Consider the following 20,922-nt stretch of genomic DNA (forward strand, 5'->3'; position numbering starts at 1 on the left):
ATCAGTTAAACACATGTCCACTATCTGCGTACATACACCCGCCATCCCCTCTACATCTCCTGTCATAGGAGAACTGCTCCCACACACCCCACCTCCCACCTCCCGAGGTCCATCCCCGAGGTTATCTGATGTTACGCAAACATCCTTGCACAGTACCTCGGTATGTCCAGTGACCTCCATAGGGACGGGTGAGTCCTGTGTGCTTCCAGGGGGCACGTAGCACGAGACCAATCGTCCTAGGTCAGTGCCTAATAAAACATTTGTGGGGATCTCCGCAGAGACTCCCACCTCCCTTACTCCACTCCCAGCCCCCCAATCAAGGAAAACACGAGCTAGGGGAACATTAGGGCTCACCCCCCCAACTCCCGTGATGGTGAGGCTTTTGCCGGGAATAAGGTCTGCGTCATCCACTAGTTCAGGCCGAACTAGTGTGACTTCGGCTCCTGTATCGCGGAAGCCTGTGGTGCACCGGTTGCCCACAGTAACCGACTGTAGGTTGTCTGCGGTGTGTCTTGCAGCTCCATTCACTAACAGCACAGATGATGGGTTGCGGGCAAGCTTGCCAGGAGGTGCTGTCTTCTTCTCCGGGCACGAGTGGCTGAGGTGTCCTGGCTTGCCGCACGCATAGCACTTGCGCGCGTCTGTCGGTGCTGGCTTGACTCCTTCCGGTCTTTGTGCAGGCCTGTGAAAGGGTCGCTGGACAGGAACCGACAAAGCTGGCCGTGAGGAAGAAGCAGATGAAGAGGTTCCTCCCAGACGGGACAGAGTGTCTTTGAATGCCCGAGTGCTGGGCATGGCGACATATTCATCGGCTAGCTCAGCCGCCTCTCGCGCACTCTTCGGCTTGTGCTCACATACATATTTTTGCACATCTGTGGGGCAATTGGAGACAAACTGTTCTCGGACCATCAGATCCGCCAGGGACTGCTTGGTGTCCTCTGTGAGGGGATCAGACCACTGTTGGAAGGTGGTCTGCAACTTGCCCAGATGGTCCATAAAAGTATCTCCGGGCCCTCTCCGCAGGGACCGGAACCGTAAACGGTAAGTCTCTGGAGTCAGCTGGTACTTGACCAGAATAGCCTTTTTGATGACCGCGTAACTGGTACGCTCTGCTAATGGTAGTCCGACCAGGGCCTCCATAGCTTTGCCCTTCAGTGCGGACATTAGATGTCCCGCCCACTGTGGCTCTGGTACCTGGTACTGCTGGCATGAGGTTTCAAAAGCATGCAGGAAAAGATCAATGTCACAGTTCTCAGACTCCATCACAGGCAGTTTTGGCTTGACCATCAGGGATGGGCCTGTGGCTGTGGCATGCCGGTCGGACCCCTGAAGCTGTACTCGGGCCAGGTCCAGTTCATGCCTGCGGACAGCTTCCCGTTCTGCAGCCTCGCGCTCAGCCTTGCGCTCTGCAGCCTCGAGCTCAGCCTTGCGCTCTGCAGCCTCGAGCTCAGCCTTGCGCTCTGCAGCCTCGAGCTCAGCCTTGCGCTCTGCAGCCTCGAGCTCAGCCTTGCGCTCTGCAGCCTCGAGCTCAGCCTTGCGCTCTGCAGCCTCGAGCTCAGCCTTGCGCTCTGCAGCCTCGAGCTCAGCCTTACGCTCTGCACGACGTGCCTCCAGCAGCCGAAAATATAAGTCCGGGTTACTGAGCATTAGTTGGTCCAGCCCATTTTGGGATGGCATAGAGACAGAGTTATGTCCAGCTAGAGGACTGCAAGCCCCAGCAGGCTGTCCTCCTCCCAGTTCATCATCCTCATTCTGGAAGGGGTCACCTGGCTCAGGGGCCCCAGAGTCTCCTCCATTCTCTGAATCCTGCAGGGATGACTCTTGACTCCTCCGTGCACATAACTCCTGGATAAGGACAGTCTTATTTTTCCCATATACTTGGATGCCTTTGTGCTCACACAGAGCTGTGATATCAGCCACGCTCAGGGCGTCATAATTCACGGATTCGGACATTATTGCCAAATAAAAGATAGGACAGAAAACAAGAGAGAGGGGAGGGTACTGTCGTGAATTATTATTCTATCAAAACTAATGCACTGTGCTTCGTCTTCCAGAATTTTTCAATCCTTTAGTACAGAGTTATGGACATAACTTCATGCACTAATATTCTAAGCATGCAGAATCCCGTAAGCTGCCACCAGAAAATGTCACGAACTATGGATCCGACCGCTCCGGATCCCACAGCTGTGACGTAGTGGTCTGTGACGGAGTCTGCGCACACACAGAGACCTCACGTGACCGGGGTATTACCACTCGGCTAACACCCCCCACTACACTTCGGTAACTGCCACCACGTGGGTTCCCGGTCCACGAGCCGACTATCCGGGTCATTCACTATCACACAGATCAGTGGATGAACCGGATATCACTTACTGACCAACCGCAGTCAATCACCCCCAGCTACAATTCCTAAATGCAATGTAACTAACTACCTGGTAACGTCTCTTCAAAGGCAAGGTACGTTGTTCAGCAGCTTAGAATATGGAAGACTTGGCCACTTAGATTTTATAATCTTTAATAAGCGGTAAAAAGCAGTGCAGACAAGTCTAATGAAAATGACTATAAAACTACAGAATAATAATAACAATATAAATAATCACGACAGTTCAAATGAAAGGGAAAAAGATGAAAGAATACTTAGTTTCTCTGGGTTTCAGATGGTCGTTCATATGTCCTTTTTGAATCCTTGCAAACCCCTTTTCAGTATGTATCAGGGGAGACCCTCAAAGTTCTTCTGATACAGGGATATGCCGTCAATGTCCAATTAAGTGTCTGGTGATGTTCCATGGGTCTCTCTCCTCTGTCCTTGTGCATGGATTTTTATGAACTCTGCCATGGGCAGGAGACTTACTCCTGTCAGCCAATGGCAGCAGAGTGACTGTCAATCCTAGGGATTGCCCCCAAGTGTTTTATGACCCCATCAAAGTTCAGTTCCTACAAGGAGGATTATACTTAAGCCCGTATCTCCTTGATACATCGGCATATTGTTATACAGAATACATATTTGCGATCCTTATTTATTTACCTACAGAATGAGACCACACACGGTAATGCTGGGACCTGTAGTTCTTCTACCACCCATAGGTCAGCTAAGGAATCACATCCTCTAGTCATATTGGATACCCAATTAACCACAATACTCTGTAGAGCCTGGATCTGGTGTCAGAAAGGGCATAAGTTGATTCATAAATGAAATATGAAAGTGGACTGGTTTTATGCCCAGAGCTAATTAAGGGCTATTAGCTCTCCTCAAACCAGACCTGGAAATTAATGACGTCACGCTCCAGCCAGGCTCGACAGCGAGCTGGGCCTGGTATAGCTTTTATGACCTTTTATTGCTGGCCTTACAGAGTAGTGGTAATAAAAGTGTCCATCTATATCATAGGTAACCCAGGCTTCAAGAAGATGAGAGTTCACTGGTTTTTTACATAGGCCAGAAGCATATAAGATGGCTACCCAGAGGAATTATGTATGTATGCCGGCACAGATGGTATATTTTAACTTGAAGCGTCCCCATCACCATGTGAACGCCTCTATGTTAGAATATACCATCGGATTTGAGTTAGATTGTGAAAACTCAGATCCGACAGTATAGTCTAACACAGAGGCGTTCCTATAGTGATGGGGACGCTTCAAGTTAGAATATACTAAGAACTGTGTACATAACTGCCCCCTGCTGCCTGGCACCACCCGATCTCTTACAGGGGGCTGTGATCCACACAATTAACGGCACCTGAAGGGGCAATTGTGCGGATCTCAGCACCCTGATCGGGTGCTGCCAGGCCAGACGCCCCTCCCGCCCCAGTATTAAAAGCATTGGTGGCCAGTGCGGCCTCCCTCCCTCCCTTCCCTAGTATTAAAAGCATTGGTGGCCAGTGCGCCCCCCCCCCTTCCCTAGTATTAAAAGCATTGGTGGCCAGTGCGCGCCCCAACCCCCCCAGTATTAAAAGCGTTGGTGGCCAGTGCGGCCCTCCCTCCCTCCCCAGTATTAAAAGCATTAGTGGCAGTGGCCACAGGCTAACAACCCCCCCCCCCCCATCATTGGTGGCAGCGGAGCGGCATTTCCGATCGGAGTCCCAGTTTAATCGCTGGGGCTCCAATCGGTTACCATGGCAGCCAGGACACTATTGCAGTCCTGGCTGCCATGGTTACTTAGCTTATACTCACCTGCGCTGTCTGTGGCCGGCCGGCGCTCCTCCTACTGGTAAGTGACAGGTCTGTGCGGTGCATCGCACAGATCTGTCACTTACCAGTAGGAACGGAGCCAAACTGATGCATTCTGAATGGATCCGCCCTCTTTGGCCAAAAAGGGGCGATCACTATCATGTCTGAATTCTCCTCTCTTATTTTCCTGAGAACCCTGGAAAGGAGCTGAAGCGGGGGAAAGGCATATCTTAGGTAGGTGAAACTTCCATTCTAGGAGGAAAGCATCCAACCCAAACGGGGATTCATAAGGGCTGAGAGAGGAAAATTTCTCCACCTGCCTGTTCTCCCTGGTTGCGAAAAGATCTATTTCGGGGTTTCCCCATAACTCCACAATCTTCGCAAATACTAAGGGATCTAGGGACCACTCTCCCTGTCTCAAGCGATGGCGACTTAAAAAGTCGACCTGGATATTCTCTTTCCCTTTTATATGCAGAGCAGATGTGTGTGTTAATTGGACCCTTATTTTCCGAGAATATTAATTCTGTTTCCCTCATTAAAGATCGGGATTTGGTACCTCCTTGACGGTTCAGGTATGAAACCACCGTTCTGTTGTCTGACATAATCCTGACATGCTGGTGTTGTATCTCTGGAAGGGCTGCTCTTAAGGCTAACACTGCTCTTAATTCCTTCCTGTTGGAGGAGAATTGTCTCTGCAACCGGGACCAACTTCCCTGCCTTAACTGATCCTGGAAATGTGCCCCCCACTCTCATGGGCTGGCACCTGTCATAATAACTACAGGCTCTGGGTAATTCCACTGGATACACTGGTCCAAATTCTTTACCTCCAACCACCAGTTGAGGGAGATAAGAGTCCTCTTGCAGAGATTCATCTGGGAGTCCAAGGTAATCCCCTTTCGTCTTGTTATCTCCAATATGTCCTCTTGGAACTGTCTTGAATGAAACTATGCCCATTGTACTGCTGGAATACAAGCTGTCATTAACCCTAGTAGGGACATGGCCTTCCGGACAGACATACTTGGATTTTCCTGAGCTCTCCGGGCTTCGTTCCGAACTTTCTAAATTTTTTCTAATGGAAAAAAAAGTACTCTGTTGCAAGCCCAAAAATGTCTGGCTTGTGCTGGATTTTAACCTGGATTTCTTTACATTGATTATCCATCCCAGATGCTCCAGAATCTGAATCACTCTCTGAACTGAATTCTGACACTTCTCCCGTGACTTCGCTATTATCAAGAAGTCGCCTAGATGAGGCAGGAAAAGAATATATTCCTTGCGAATAAATGAGGCCACTTCTGCCATCACCTTGGTAAAGGTTCTTGGCGCACTCGACAGTCCGAAAGGCATAACCTGAAACTGTAGGTGTCTGGTTCTTTTGTTCTCGACTACCACCACCCTTAGTAATTTTTTGGAAGGAAGGATGCATCGGGATATGCAGATATGCATCTTTCAAATCTAATACCGCCATGAAACATCCCTGAAAAACTAAAAGAATTGCAGACTTTATGGTCTCCATCTTGAATTTCTTTATGACTAGAGACTTGTTTAATTGTCTTAAATGTATAATCGTCCGAAAGGAGCAGTCTGTTTTTTTTCACTAAGAAAATGCTGAGTAGAAGCCTTTCCCCCACTCTGCTTTTGGCACCGGTATTAATCAGCTGATCCACTTCCTTTGACAATTTTTCAGATTTTCTTGTAACCACAAAACTTTGTGGACAATGTCCTTTGAATTGCAGTTTTAAGCCCTCTGTCATAATATGTCTCACCCAACTTCCTGCGATTTCCTTCCAGGCAGAAATAAAGAATTTTAGTCTCCCTCCTACCTGCAGCCTGGCGTCATTTCTTGGACAACTTGTCCTTCTGGGAGGAGGCATTCCCGAACATGAAGCCCGTACCCCCTGGGCATGGGAAACTGATCTCTGTCCCCCGACTGCCACTTTCCCTGAAACCTAGATGCATTACGAAAGGGACGTCTGTAGGGTCTAAACTGTGAGAAAGAGGACTCTTGTGGCATTCTCTTTTTTCTGTCAGCTGCCTTTTCTAGGAGGGCATCAAGTTCTGGGCCAAACAGGAACTGTCCCTGACAGGGAATACTGCACAAGCGCTGTTTGGAAGCCATGTCTCCTCCCCTCCAGTTCTTCAGCCATAGGGCTCTACGGGCAGAGTTTGAAATGGAAGCAGACCTGGCCGACAATCGAACCGCTTCAACCAGAGAGTCGGATAAAAAAAAATCAGCCGCTTTTTTTGTAAGGTCGGCAACGAAGTCAGAATCTGATCCCTAGGGAACTTATCTCTTAACTGCCCCTCTAGCCTTTCAAGCCAAATGGCCAAAGACCTGGCTGTAACTGTTGCTGCTATGTTGGGTCTGAAGGAAGCTGTAGATGCCTCCCATGTATTTTTGAGACAAGAGTATTTTTTTTATTTAGTGGGTCCTTTTCCATATCCTCAAATGGTGAGGAAGATCTTCTGGAAACTTTAGATATGGCTACGTCCAATCTAGGCTACTTATCCCACGATGTAGTGGCCTCCTCCTCAAAGGGGTATTTTTTCTTAAAATGTTTACTTACAAAAGCCTCTGTCTGGTTTCTTCCATTCCTTTCTATTAGAGCTGATATACTTTTATGTAAAGGAAAACATATTTTCCCGTAATCCCTCAAAGACTGTGTCTGCCATAGATCTGTCTTCTTTGACGTCCTCTAGCTCTAGAGTAGCCCTAATAGTTTTAAGTAGTTTTTCCGTATCCGTTACTGGAAACAGGATTTTTTTCTCATTCTCCTCTTCTGAAAAGGACGAATCCTCAGACCTTTCATCCTTATCCTCTTCACTAATGCCTAAAGATTCCACATCTGAATCTGTTCTTTCCACTGATTTTTTAGGCTTTTTAGATGTTTTAACGGATTCCTTAACCTCCGATTTAATCAATGCTCTAATATCCTTCATGAAATTCGGGGATTCCTCTGCCAGTGTCCACTCGATACATTCCTGGCATAATTTTTTAGAATATGACGAAGACAAGGGGCATTTACATAATGCACACTCTTATTTTTCCTTTTTGATACGACTTTTTTAGGTGCCACCTAAGGAACAAATAGTAGATACGAAGTACACATATCAGTATCCTCATAAACCATTGTATCTTACCCCCTCAGAAGCTCTTTATACCGGCGTCTGTTTTTCTGACTGCACTTCTTCCGACCTCTTGTCCTCCTCCATGATATTCCTAGAGGCATAGAGGTTAAGATTCAATATGAAGCAGGGAACAGCACCTCATCTTGGAGAGTTCCACATGTTCCCTGGGAGCCGCTGTGCCAGAAACCATCTGGTGTTCTCACCCGTTGTCGATCCGGTTGTTGAACAAGCGCTTCCACTGAAAGGGGAATAAACTGATAGCCCAGAGTTAGAAAAAAAACTATCAACAGCAGACTTCAATGGTGTCTGCAACTCTGAGAACGCTGTTCAGCCTGCTCATTCTTTTATTTCCGGTCACCTTGTCTGTGGAACGCACGTCTCACCTTGTGACGTAATTCCTGCGACTTCCGGTTTCCCCTCCGGCGCGCTCCACTGCTCCTGCGCCCGGAACAACTGCCCTCTGGCGCGTTTCTCATCAGCAGCTCTCCTGCTCTGCGGCTCCCACACGGTCTCACTCCTTTGAGGGACCGGTGTCCACAGCCTCCAGATGAAGATTTGGCCCGGACCAAACCCCATCCTTAAAGAAAAAAGACCCGGCACCCGGTCTCAGGCTGGTAAGACCCATAACTCTCTGGGCTTTCCTAGGATTTCCAAGCCATGGTCCCCTAGAAGGAAAAAGCTACAAGTCTCCTGCTCCAGGGACAGGAAACCTCACTGAGGTGGGAGAGTGGCTCCACCTGTTTTATGCTACAGGTTTCCTGTACATGGAGGCGGAGCCATCTCTCAGTGGTGCTGTTGTGGGGGAGGGGAAAATGCATTGTTCTTCACCAAACTGTTGTTGGATTGTTGGAAGAAGTTTCTGTTGAAGGGTGTTTTGGTACCATTCTTTATTCATGGTTGTGTTTTTGGGCAAAATTGTGTGTGAGCCCACTCCCTTGGATGAGAAGCAAGCCCACACATGAATGGCCTCAGGATGCTTTACTGTTGGCATGACACAAGACTGATGGTAGCGCTCACCTTTTCTTCTCCAGACAAGCCTTTTTTCCTGATGCCCCAAACAATCGGACAGCGGCTTCATCGGAGAATATGACTTTGCCCCAGTCCTCAGCAGTCCATTCACCATATTTTCTGCAGAAGATCAATCTGTCCCTGATGTTTTTTTTTGGAGAGAAGTGGCTTCTTTGCTGCCCTTCTTGACACCAGGCCATCTTCCAAAAGTCTTCGCCTCACTGTGCGTGCAGATGCGCTCACACCTGCCAGCTTCCATTCCTGAGCAAGCTCTGCACTGGTGGCACTCCGATCCCGCAGCTGAATCCTCTTTAGGAGAGGAGGCGCTTGCTGGACTTTCTTGGACGCCCTGAAGCCTTCTAAACAAGAATTGAACCTCTTTCCTTGAAGTTCTTGATGATCCTATAAATTGTTGATTGAGGTGCAATCTTAGTAGCCACAATATCCTTGCCTGTGAAGCCATTTTTATGCAACGCAATGATGGCTGCATGCGTTTCTTTGCAGGTCACCATGGTTAACAAACAATGGAAGAACAATGATTTCAAGCATCACCCACCTTTTAACAGGTCAAGTCTGCCATTTTAACCCAATCAGCCTGACATCATAATCTCCAGCCTTGTGCTCGTCAACATTCTCACCTGAGTTAACAAGACGATTACTGAAATGATCTCAGCAGGTCCTTTAATGACAGCAATGAAATGCAGTGGAAAGTTTTTTGGGGGATTAAGTTAATTTTTATGGCAAAGAAGGACTATGCAATTCATCTGATCACTCTTCATAACATTCTGGAGTATATGCAAATTGCTATTATAAAAACTTAAGCAGCAACTTTTCCAATATTTATGCAATTCTTAAAACTTTTGGCCACGACTGTACATGAAGAACCATCACTTTCACACACTTTCTATATGAACTCTAGTATCATTTCAATAGTTTTAACATACAAATACTGACTAGTCACAGGAAACTATATATCCTCAAACTAAGCCCATTAAGTCCTCAAATAAAGTAGCAAAATGTAACAGACAGTCTTAATTTATGCCCATGGATTATTTTTGAATATTTTAGACGGATGCTAAATTACTACATTATTATACTTAACATTTGAGTAACAGTTTAGTCTAAGTATAAGAATAACATATAACCAGAAAGACAAAAGCAATACATTTTACCTCCAATATGTTTGGAATTATATCCTTCTCACACAATTTCAAAAATGCATCCTTATCAAAGTTTGGATCAACCTTTACAATTTCTGTTAAAACCTCTGACATCTCAGTTTTAGAAAACATTCCCCCTAAAAAACAAAAATGGTTATACAACCACAGTTTTTTTGCACAGTTAATTCAAATTAATCTACCAGACCAATAGTAGTTAGAAAACAAAACAAAAAAAATGCAGAAAACCAGCAGCACGAGTAACTGGAGAAAATAGGAATTAGGCTACATGCACACGAACGTTGTTCGTTTCCGTGTCCGATGTTTTTTTTTGTGGATTGGATGCGGACCCATTAAATTTCAACGGGTCCGTTAAAAAATGCGGACAGCACACCGTCCTGTTCTTGTCCGTTGGAGGAAGAAGAAGAAGACCCACCTGCCGCATTGCTTCAAGGTCAGAAGCAGTCTTAAGGGTTACACAAGATCTTTACATAGCACTAGTCAGGAGAAACAGGGAATGAGGAGTGGCAAAAGGTTACAGGTCCTGTGCAGCGTACATAGCTGCAGCTATAGGTGCGAGCATGGCGGCAAGCGGCAGCCGGCCACTGCCCACCGAGGCGGCAAGAGCAGCAGGCCAAGCACAGAGGCAAGTGGCAGCAGGCACTCATGCACCATGTCACGGTGTCTCAGCACGCATGGGGTCCTACCACTAAACTGCCCGGTTATAGACACGACACAGTGTCTGGGTTTGGAGCATTTTCACCCGTTTTTCTGTGAGTTTTTGTCCTTAGGTGTATGTTGGTAACATTCTTTTGCACCTGGTAGCTTCTGTGTCACATGGTCTGTTGTGGGTGCAGCTAACAGCTTTATTTTACCTTACAATGTATTTGTGATACCACTATGGAGGCATGTGAGCATGGCTGTGAGTTAATTCCACTGTTCAGACCCTGTTCACACACCACGGCAGTTTAGTGGTAGGACCCCATGCGTGCTGAGATACCGTGACATGGTGCATGAGGGGCTCCAATATGTTCCTGTCAATCTGGTGGGACCGCGCTGCTCCTCATTCATACAGAGCTTTTTTCCTCGAATGCAGGTATTCACTTAATCCGGGTCAAGACAGATACCACTAGATTAAATCACAGTATACTTCCACGCAGGTTGGAAAGCTCAGCATGTCCTCTCTGTATGGTTCAGAACCACCCACACCTCTATGCTGAGCAGTCGTGGGCTATCTGCAAGATGTCATAAACCGCACAATAGTGAGAGTTCCACCAGCACAGTTAAAACCGCCTGATTTTCCGTTGCAGGGCTGAGATCTTGTCCTGGGGAAGAAAGGTAGCCTGGGCGTCTAGGATCATTCCCAGAAAGAATATCCTTGTGGAAGGTGAAAGAATAGACTTGTTCCTGTTTACCATCCATCCCAGCCTGTCTAGTATTGATAGAAGGGTGTCTAAGTACGGAACTAGCGTCAGGCCCGCTTTCCTTAAGAACGCCACCATTTCCACTACTAACTTTGTAAAGATCCTCGGGGCTGAGGAAATTCCAAACTGGAGTGCTCTGAACTGATAGTGATGGTTTCGGCCTCTGTCATCTTCGATGGCAAACCGGAGGAATTTTTGGGAGTTGGTATGGATTGGGATGTGATGGTAGGCATCTCGTAGCTCTATCGTACACATCAGGACATTTGGGGTTAACAAGGGTACTGTCGACATCAGGGATTCCATCCTGAACTTTCGATACAAGATGAACTTGTTTAAAGGGAACCTGTCACCGTATTTTGTGTATACAGGGAGTGCAGAATTATTAGGCAAGTTGTATTTTTGAGGATTAATTTTATTATTGAACAACCACCATGTTCTCAATGAACCCAAAAAACTCATTAATATCAAAGCTGAATATTTTTGGAAGTAGTTTTGTTTGTTTTTAGTTTTAGCTATTTTAGGGGGATATCTGTGTGTGCAGGTGACTATTACTGTGCATAATTATTAGGCAACTTAACAAAAAACTAATATATACCCATTTCAATTATTTATTACCAGTGAAACCAATATAACATCTCAACATTCACAAATATACATTTCTGACATTCAAAAACAAAACAAAAACAAATCAGTGACCAATATAGCCACCTTTCTTTGCAAGGACACTCAAAAGCCTGCCATCCATGGATTCTGTCAGTGTTTTGATCTGTTCACCATCAACATTGCGTGCAGCAGCAACCACAGCCTCCCAGACACTGTTCAGAGAGGTGTACTGTTTTCCCTCCTTGTAAATCTCACATTTGATGATGGACCACAGGTTCTCAATGGGGTTCAGATCAGGTGAACAAGGAGGCCATGTCATTCGATTTTCTTCTTTTATACCCTCTCTTGCCAGCCACGCTGTGGAGTACTTGGAAGCGTGTGATGGAGCATTGTCCTGCATGAAAATCATGGTTTTTCTTGAAGGATGCAGACTTCTTCCTGTACCACTGCTTGAAGGTGTCTTCCAGAAACTGGCAGTAGGACTGGGAGTTGAGCTTGACTCCATCCTCAACCCGAAAAGGCCCCACAAGCTCATCTTTGATGATACCAGCCCAAACCAGTACTCCACCTCCACCTTGCTGGCGTCTGAGTCGGACTGGAGCTCTCTGCCCTTTACCAATCCAGCCACGGGCCCAGCCATCTGGCCCATCAAGACTCACTCTCATTTCATCAGTCCATAAAACCTTAGAAAAATCAGTCTTGAGATATTTCTTGGCCCAGTCTTGACGTTTCAGCTTGTGTGTCTTGTTCAGTGGTGGTCGTCTTTCAGCCTTTCTTACCTTGGCCATGTCTCTGAGTATTGCACACCTTGTGCTTTTGGGCACTCCAGTGATGTTGCAGCTCTGAAATATGGCTGGTGGCAAGTGGCATCTTGGCAGCTGCACGCTTGACTTTTCTCAGTTCATGGGCAGTTATTTTGCGCCTTGGTTTTTCCACACGCTTCTTGCGACCCTGTTGACTATTTTGATTAAAAAGCTTGATTGTTCAATGATCACGCTTCAGAAGCTTTGCAATTTTAAGAATGCTGCATCCCTTTGCAAGATATCTCACTATTTTTGACTTTTCTGAGCCTGTCAAGTCCTTCTTTTGACCCATTTTGCCAAAGGAAAAGAAGTTGCCTAATAATTATGCACACCTGATATAGGGTGTTGATGTCATTAGACCACACCCCTTCTCATTACAGAGATGCACATCACCTAATATGCTTAATTGGTAGTAGGCTTTCGAGCCTATACAGCTTGGAGTAAGACAACATGCATAAAGAGGATGATGTGGTCAAAATACTCATTTGCCTAATAATTCTGCACTCCCTGTAGAGCTGAGGACATAGGTTGCTAGATGGCCGCTAGCGCATCCGCAATATCCAGTCCCCATAGCTCTGTGTGCTTTTATTGTGTAAAAAAAAAAAAAGATTTGATACATATGCAAATTACCCTGAGATGAGTCCTGTCCCTGACATCTCACATACAGGACTCATCTCAGGTTAATTTGCATATGTATCAAATCGTTGTTTTTTTTTTACACAATAAAAGCACACAGAGCTATGGGGACTGGGTATTGCGGATGTGCTAGCAGCCATCTAGCAACCCATGTCCTCAGCTCTATACACAAAATTCTGGTGACAGGTTCCCTTTAAGGGTTTCAAATTTATTATCATACGGAACGAACCCTCCTTTTTCTTTATCAGAAAAAGGTTCGAATAGAATTCCCTTCACCTGATGTCTTGAATTTCCTGCCACAGATATGTCTGGAAGCGCGTTATTGAAAATCTGTTTGAGGGTTTTGAAGACAGCTGTATCCTGAGCTTATGATCTCTCTTGTCCAAGCATTCTGGGAGATTAATTCCCAGGATGTCAGGAAGTTTGAGAGCCTTCCCCCCCACCACGGCCTCATGGTTTGTCATTTGGTTTAGAGTAGGAGGTAGGAAAACCTCTTCCTTTACCCCCTTTGGGGTAGCTCCAGCGCAGATGATCCCCCCTTTCTGCGATTTGACCGACGGAATGTTGTCTAACACAGCCTCAGGAAGTCGGGCATTACAGGAAATGCACTTAAGGGATCTTTTGATTTTCTTTAGCGCCTCCTTGGAGACCTAAAAGAAAAAATGTATCCATGAGATGGGGTTGGCGTTTTGGGGGGGGGGGGGGGGGGGGGGGGGTGTTGGCCATGAGAGCTAAAATACTGCCCATACAATACTCCAGCAAGAGGAGAGCGAGATCAAAGAGACTCCCTGACCATCATAATATAAGAACGTCTTTCCCCTAAGGGGAACTCACGGATGGAGGCAATGGGTGGTCCGACTCCTTTGGCGTCTCCGTTCCGGACATCACGAGGCAGAGTACTGCTGCTGGGTACGTGGGCTCAGTTAGTCACTCCAGTGCTCGGCGGCTGCAGGTGCACAGCTCGGAACACTGTTCGGCTTTTAGCTGGGAGTACGCCACAGGCCTGCCCATGTCACTCCGTCCGACGGAAGTGATGTCATGAAGATACGCCCGAAGCGCCGGGTGCGTAAACCCGGCTTAACCTGCTAGAGGTGAGGCGGGAGACGTCGCCCGGGGAGCAGGCTCCAGATAGGACCAGAGCGAGTCCTCCCGATCCAGGGAGACCTTTCTCTGCCCTGTCCTCTGTAGGGACAAGAAACACTGGTGTTGCTGGTGGGAGGGGGGAATTTAATCGTTTTTCTGTTCCTGCCCCTACAGAGGTCAATCTCCTTGTATGCAGTCGTGATGATGCTATGGAAATTTTAACTCCACATCAGTCCTCAAACAGGTGATGCTACTATCGTTTGAGTTCCCATTTAGATCCACACACAGGTTCTTAATTAAAGTAATTAGAACTGTTGAGGCAATCCAGTTGGTTTAACAGATGTCTGGTTTACTTACCTGACAAGTAGTTTGCCTGGTTTACTTGGAATATGTGCTGCCAAAGCAAGCACCAATATTGTCACCCAGCTTCTGCCAATACCTGCATACAGAGCGTTGGTAAGGAGAGGAGAAAAGGCCCCATTCCAGCTGCTGACTTTCAGGCTTACTGAGGCATGATCCTGCTGAACTCCACATGCACAGAGGCAGGGTTAAGGAACAGCGGATCTAAGCTCCATAAACCCATAGCCATCCATCGTGAGGTAACCACCAGCTGCATTACCCACTTCATCAGGGTTAGGAGCAAGCCAGGGGTCGTCCGCATAAGAGGTACGGGCACAGCGACTTATATGGTTGGAAGGATGAGGATGAACCCAACGATCGAACCCAGGCCATCGGAGAACCCACCTATAGGCTCAGACGCCACAAAGTCAGGCAGCAAGCCATGTACCGCCAGAGGTTTTAGCAAGGCTATTCGCAACCTGGAAGGGGAGTCCCGACATCCCCCGATCCTAGTGCCAGCCATAGGCCCTAAAAGTTCTTGTAGAATTCTCTTCAACCCTAGAGCAGGGAACCTCTCTGCATCCTTCCAGGAACAGGACAGGGAGAACACTGGTGAGTGGCAGGGGGACAGACCTTTTTAACCTCTGTTTCCTGTCCCAAGAAGATCAAAGGGGAGCATCCTCCTGTTGTGCTGTCATGAGGGATGAACTGGAAAGTGCACATTATATCAAACACAGAGGATCCATCATGCGTTATCCTCTAGACATCTCATTCGATTTCTCTGGTTCCTCTTCAGATTGTCTAGCCAGCCAAGAAGAGAGAATGGAATAAATAGTTCTTAACGGGGATTTGTCACTTCATCAAATAGCATTTATCATATAGATAAAGTTAATACAAGGCATTTACTAATGTATTATTATCCATATTGCTTCCTGGATTAATTTTTCCATCACATTATACACTGCTCATTTCCATGGTTATGACCACTCTGCAATCCATCAGTGGTGGCTGTGGCTGTTTACATACTATAAAAAAGCACCAGCCTATGTGTGCTCCCACGGTCCCAGGCTGGCATTTTGTCCTATAATGTGCAAGCACAAGCACCACTGGTGGATCGCAGGGTGGTCATAACCATGGAAACAAGCAGTGTATAGTTTAATGGAAAAATGAATTCAGCCAGTAAAGGAAGCAATAGGCCATGCCATGTATTAACTTTCTCTACTTGATAAAAGCCACTTGCTGAAGTAACAAAATCCCTTTAAACTTAGAGATTGAACCAGTGATCATAAGCATAAGGAAAAACTTTCAGGCTACTTTCACACTAGTGTTTCTGGGTCCGCTTGTGAGATCCGTTAAGCCCCAATGCATTCTCAATGGATAAGGATCCGTTCAGAATGCATCAATTTGGCTGCGTTTGGTCTCCGTTGCGTTTTTTAGATGGTCACTAAAACTCAGCTTGCAGCGTTTTTGTGACCGTCTGACTATGCGGAGCCTAACGGATCAGTCTAGACTTACAATGCAAGTCAATGGGGACGGATCCGTTTTTTTTTTTTAAACTCGTTTTATTAAAAGATGTTTATCACAAGCATGATGCACACAAGACATTGCATCAACCCACGCAGGGGTTAAAATTTTGAAGAGCAAGTTAAACAGAGTTACATAGGACAGGGTTGCAAATATACCAATAGCCCCAGGCGGGGGATGATGGATTGAATGATACACAGTCAGCATAGAGTACAGCACCATACACACAATAGAGCATAATTACAGTGAAAACTGCATTTAAAAGTATAAGCCACTTGGGGCTGAGGAGGAGGGTCATCGAGGACCACTGCCTGTCACATACATGTGCGAAGAGTGTAAAGTGATCGGAGAGGCACACCAGTCGCCCCACACTCTATCGAATTTCTGAGGGCACCCTCTGTGCTTGTAGACAACCTTCTCCATAGAGACTGCATGATTCACCAGGGAGATCCACTGTCCCTTAGAGGGAGGGAAATCACCCATCCACCTCAAGGCGATTGCCTTCCTGGCAAGGAATAAAGTTTCAACTATAAAGATTCTATGGTAATGGGACCACAACTCCTCATCCACAACCCCCAGTATACACAACTTGGGGCATAGGGGTAGTGCCGCTGGAACCATGGTAGCAAGGACTTCCAGTACTGCGACCCAGAATTGGCGAATGATTTCGCAATCCCAAATCATATGCCAGAAGTTTGCTCCCTCTATATTACATGGATGACACCTATTGTGAGCGAGTCTTCCCATCTTCTGAAGTCTAGTGGGAGTGAGGTAGCTGCGATGAAGGATGAATAGTTGAATCATTTTGTTATTTATGGAGGGTGATACTTTGGTCGGGGCTGCCAGTGCCTCCTCCCAATCTTCAGGAGATAAAGAGGGAATTAGCTGCCTCCACTTATCCTCAACTGTCAGCGGAGCAGCCGTCATGCGGCAATTAAGTAGGTGAGTGTATAATACTGACACTATACCCATCGGGCCGTGCGATTTCAAAACACCAATAACGGGGTACTTAGACATGCCTCTGACCCCCCCTCCCCCCCGGAAATTGGGCTTGTAGTGCGTGTCTCAGCTGGAGGTATCTGAAGAAGAGAGTGCAAGGCACAAGAAATTTGTCTTGCTTCTGCGGAAATGAACAGAGTTGTGCGTTCTCATATAAATCTCCCAATGTCAGAACGCCGTGCCGTTTCCACTCAGACACACCCTCCAGCTGCGCCAGGTGAGGGAACATGAGATTGTCCCAGATGGGAACCTCGTTGGGAAGATCCGTATAAACATTCAACTTAGAGGCCTGCCATATCTGATGAGCCAGCTTGTGAATTGAAAGGAGTCCCGTGCGCAGATGGGCAGAGCCTTCCAAAACAGGCCCCAGTTTAGACACCCTTAAGTGTTGATGTAGATAGAATTCAGAATTAGTCATTATAGCATCAGTGACCCAACTCCTAAGGAATCTCAGCTGGCTCACTATGAAGTACAGAAAGAAATCTGGGAGGGAGGCACCCCCCTGCAGCTTTGATCTCTGTAGGACCGCCATTGAAAGTTTCCTCCTAGACTTGCCCCACACAAAGGAAGTGACTAATGCATGGATACGTTTGAAGAAACCCCTAGGGACCGGCGTGCAAGCGTGGGACAGTAGATATAGGCCATTTGGCAATAGCACTATCTTTACCAAATTCAGCCTTCCCATGATAGACAGAGGTAGAGCCTCCCAAGCTTTAAATTTCTCCACAAACAGAGATTCCAAAGGTTCTATATTCAGGGTATAGGAAAGGTGCGGCTCTAGTAATTTTTACCCCCAGGTATTTAAAACGATCTACTACGGGCAGATTATAATGACGCTCGGGCCAATCGTGCATCCATAAGGGCATAAAAGGCCAATTTGCCCCAGTTGATATGCAGCCCTGAGTAGCGTCCAAAACGCTCTATGATCTCAATAGCTCTGGGAAGGGACACCTCCGGGTTTGACATACAAAATTAGGTCATCCGCATATAACCCAATTCTTTCCTCCCTACCGTCCGCCCCCACACCGACATATATCTGGTCTTGCCTAAATCTAATGGCCAGGTGTTCTCGCAATCGCGAACAGCAGAGGCGACAGTGGACAACCCTGCCTCGTACCCCTGCATAAGGGAAGTTTGTTAGAATGGGCGCCATTAAGCTGGATGCTAGCCGTAGGGCTATATAGTGTTTCAACCCATCTAATAAAATTAGGGCCAAAGCCAAAGCTCTTGAGATCCGCCAACAGAAAGGGCCATTCCAGGGAATCGAAAGCTTTGGCAGTGTCCAGGGAGGGGCAGGGCCCATGTCGCTTTCTCCGCCACCCCAACCTGCGCAACAACCTGAGCCCTCCTTATATTGTCTGAAGTGGACCTACCAGGCATGAAGCCCGACTGATCAGAGTGGACCACAGATGTAACCACCTTATTCAGTCTATTGGCTAGTATTCTGGTCAGGATTTTATAGTCCAAATTTAGGAGGGAAATTGAACAATAAGATCCGCAGTCCAGAGGATCCTTGCCAGGTTTAAGGATCACAACAATGGAGGCATCATACATGGAGTCTGGCAAGGATCCGCGAGAGTGCGCGTCCCGATACAGACTGAGGAGTCGAGGACCCAGGTTCTCCAGATACCGAGAATACACCTCAACCGGAATGCCATCCGGACCGGAAGCTTTCCCCACTTGTAGATCCTTGATAGCTCTCTCCACCTCCTCAAGCGTGATATCCTCCTCCATAAGACCTCTATCCAGATCTTCTAGCCAAAGATGAGACACTTCACCAAGGTAGGCCTTTAGATCATGCTCCGAGTAATCAGCAGCCGACTGTATAGGTCCCTATAGAAGTCATGAAATATGTCCTGCACAGTCTCCGCTATGTGCCCGTTCGCATCTTGTATACAGAGCACTGGGGGGGGGGGGGGCATACTATTATTACGCGCAACATGTGCAAGCAGCTTCCCAGCCTGATTGCCAGTCTCAAATGACTGCTGCTTGAGAAAGAAAAGCTTCCTTTTGCTCTTTTCCTCCAGATGCAGCATATACATTCTACCTCTCGACAGCCGTTCCACCCTGCGTTCCTCAGTGGGGGTCTCAGTGAACGCTCTTTCGGCCTCTCTACACCTAGTATGCAGGTTAAGCTCCTTACGTTGCGAGTCTCTTTTGACATAAGAGATAGAGGATTTGAGACACCCCCTGAGGTACGCCTTCATGGTCTCCCAGAGAAGCAGGGCATCAGTGTTATCCCCCTGTATCTCGAGAAACACCTTCAACTGGTCCGGAATTCTGTCATTCAAGCCAAACAAGGACAGCCAAAAAGGATGTATACGCATCTTACAACCCCTATTAACAGAGTCAGATAGGGCTAGTTCCGCCAGCACCGGAGCATGATCCGAGGGTCCCTGGGGTCCATAACGTATCTCAACCAACTCCGTATATACCATGGCATTGCCAAATATGTAATTATCCTAGATAATGCTCCTCTGGCAGGTGTGAAGCAGGAGTACTCCCTAACACCCAAATGCCTGGCCCTCCACATGTCTATCCATCCCATCTCCTGGGATATTCTAGCGAGAACCGTACCATCGCCATCAGACCCAGCCCTGCTGGTACCACTTCTAAACCTATCTAAGCTCTCACTCATAACCAAGTTGAAGTCTCCCATGCAGATCAAGCGGGCCGTGGGATAATGGGCTACAAAGCCCGGTATGGCCTATAATAGGGAAATGGAGGCAGGGGGAGGGTTATATATACACGTTGACCACTACATAGGGGACATTGTTGATGTGGACATGTAGGAAAATATACTGACCGCTCGGGTCCACAACAGTATTATTAACCTTGCATCTAAGACTCTTGTGAAGCAGCAGGGAAACCCCTCTAGAATGGGAGGTGCCATAAGCGTTAAACAAATGCTGGGCCCATGGCTTCCTCAGCCTATTACCCGTTTCAGGGGTGAGGCGAGTTTCTTGGAGACCTACTATATGCGGATTAAAGGAACGGATGTGGGAGAACACCGCGATCCTCTTTTTGGGATCCCCCAAACCCCGCACGTTCCACGACAGCACCCTCAGTGAGGCCATGGGGACTCTAATGATATATCAATGACATAAATCCACTCCCAGGGCGCAGTTACCGAGCTCACAGATGCCTGGTAAAAGTGGAACAGTAACTCCCTTGCCACTACAGTGTAGAGGAGCAATCGTGCTTGTGACAGAAGTACATGAGTAAATAGGTAAAACATAATGCAGAATATTAACAGTATTAACCTGAGAATGTTGGACATAAAACCGACCAACTTGGTGGCCAATAACTCAGGGACCTGTATAGTGTAACAAGATGTAATTACTACACAGGTTTAGCTCCCCCCCTCTTCTAATAGGCATAGGACAAATTGCCAGCATAAAAATATAACAGTGAAACACATATGAGGAACAAATCAGTAGCTATCAAGAGTATAACCCAGGACGCTGAAAGGGCCCCTCCTGATAGTCCAGGCAAGTCTCTCCACAGCACCTCGAAGCCTGAGGGGGCAATATCTAGTGCAAAAAAGAAAGAAAATGGAGGCGGCATAAGGATCAAGAGACCTCAGCCGAGTCCCATTGAAAACAGGAGAAAGAGGAAAACATAATACTTGCTGGTATCGATCAGATGATAGTTCAACGTGGTTCAGGACGAGTCATCTTCCTTGAGGCCCACTCTTCGGCTTCCCTAGGATCACTGAAGAAAACTGATTTGTCGCCATCAACAACTCTGAGGCACGCCGGATAAGCCATTGAGTACTGGAGGTTCAGCTTCTGGAGATCGGCGGAGAAATATGGGAACAGGGAGACACGCGCATTGTCGTGCCTGATGTCTTGCTTGCTCCTGGCTTGACTGAGGAGAAGGTCCCTGTCCCTCCAGTTCAGCAGGCGTGCCAATAAGGGTCTTGAAGGAGCCCCAGGTGGGGGATGTCTGGCTGGGACACGGTGGGCTCTCTCCACAGCATACGCAGGGGAAAAGGGCGCCTCTGGAAACTGCACCTTGAACCAGGACTCCAAGAAGGCCGCAGGATCCCTGCCC

At 47.2% G+C, this 20,922-nt stretch overlaps 1 protein-coding gene across 2 annotated transcripts in view; it reads right to left on the reverse strand.

The window, feature by feature from the left end:
* Positions 1-20,922, reverse strand: part of TIMM44 (translocase of inner mitochondrial membrane 44) — a 311,940-nt gene that overhangs the window by 81,360 nt on the left and 209,658 nt on the right. For both annotated transcript variants that reach the window (XM_044306675.1, XM_044306666.1), the window contains one exon: positions 9,471-9,595. In XM_044306675.1, the coding sequence (XP_044162610.1) occupies positions 9,471-9,595 (125 nt within the window). The remainder of the gene's footprint in view (positions 1-9,470; positions 9,596-20,922) is intronic.

Source organism: Bufo gargarizans, chromosome 1, assembly GCF_014858855.1.
Source record: "Bufo gargarizans isolate SCDJY-AF-19 chromosome 1, ASM1485885v1, whole genome shotgun sequence".
Lineage (NCBI taxonomy): Eukaryota > Metazoa > Chordata > Amphibia > Anura > Bufonidae > Bufo > Bufo gargarizans.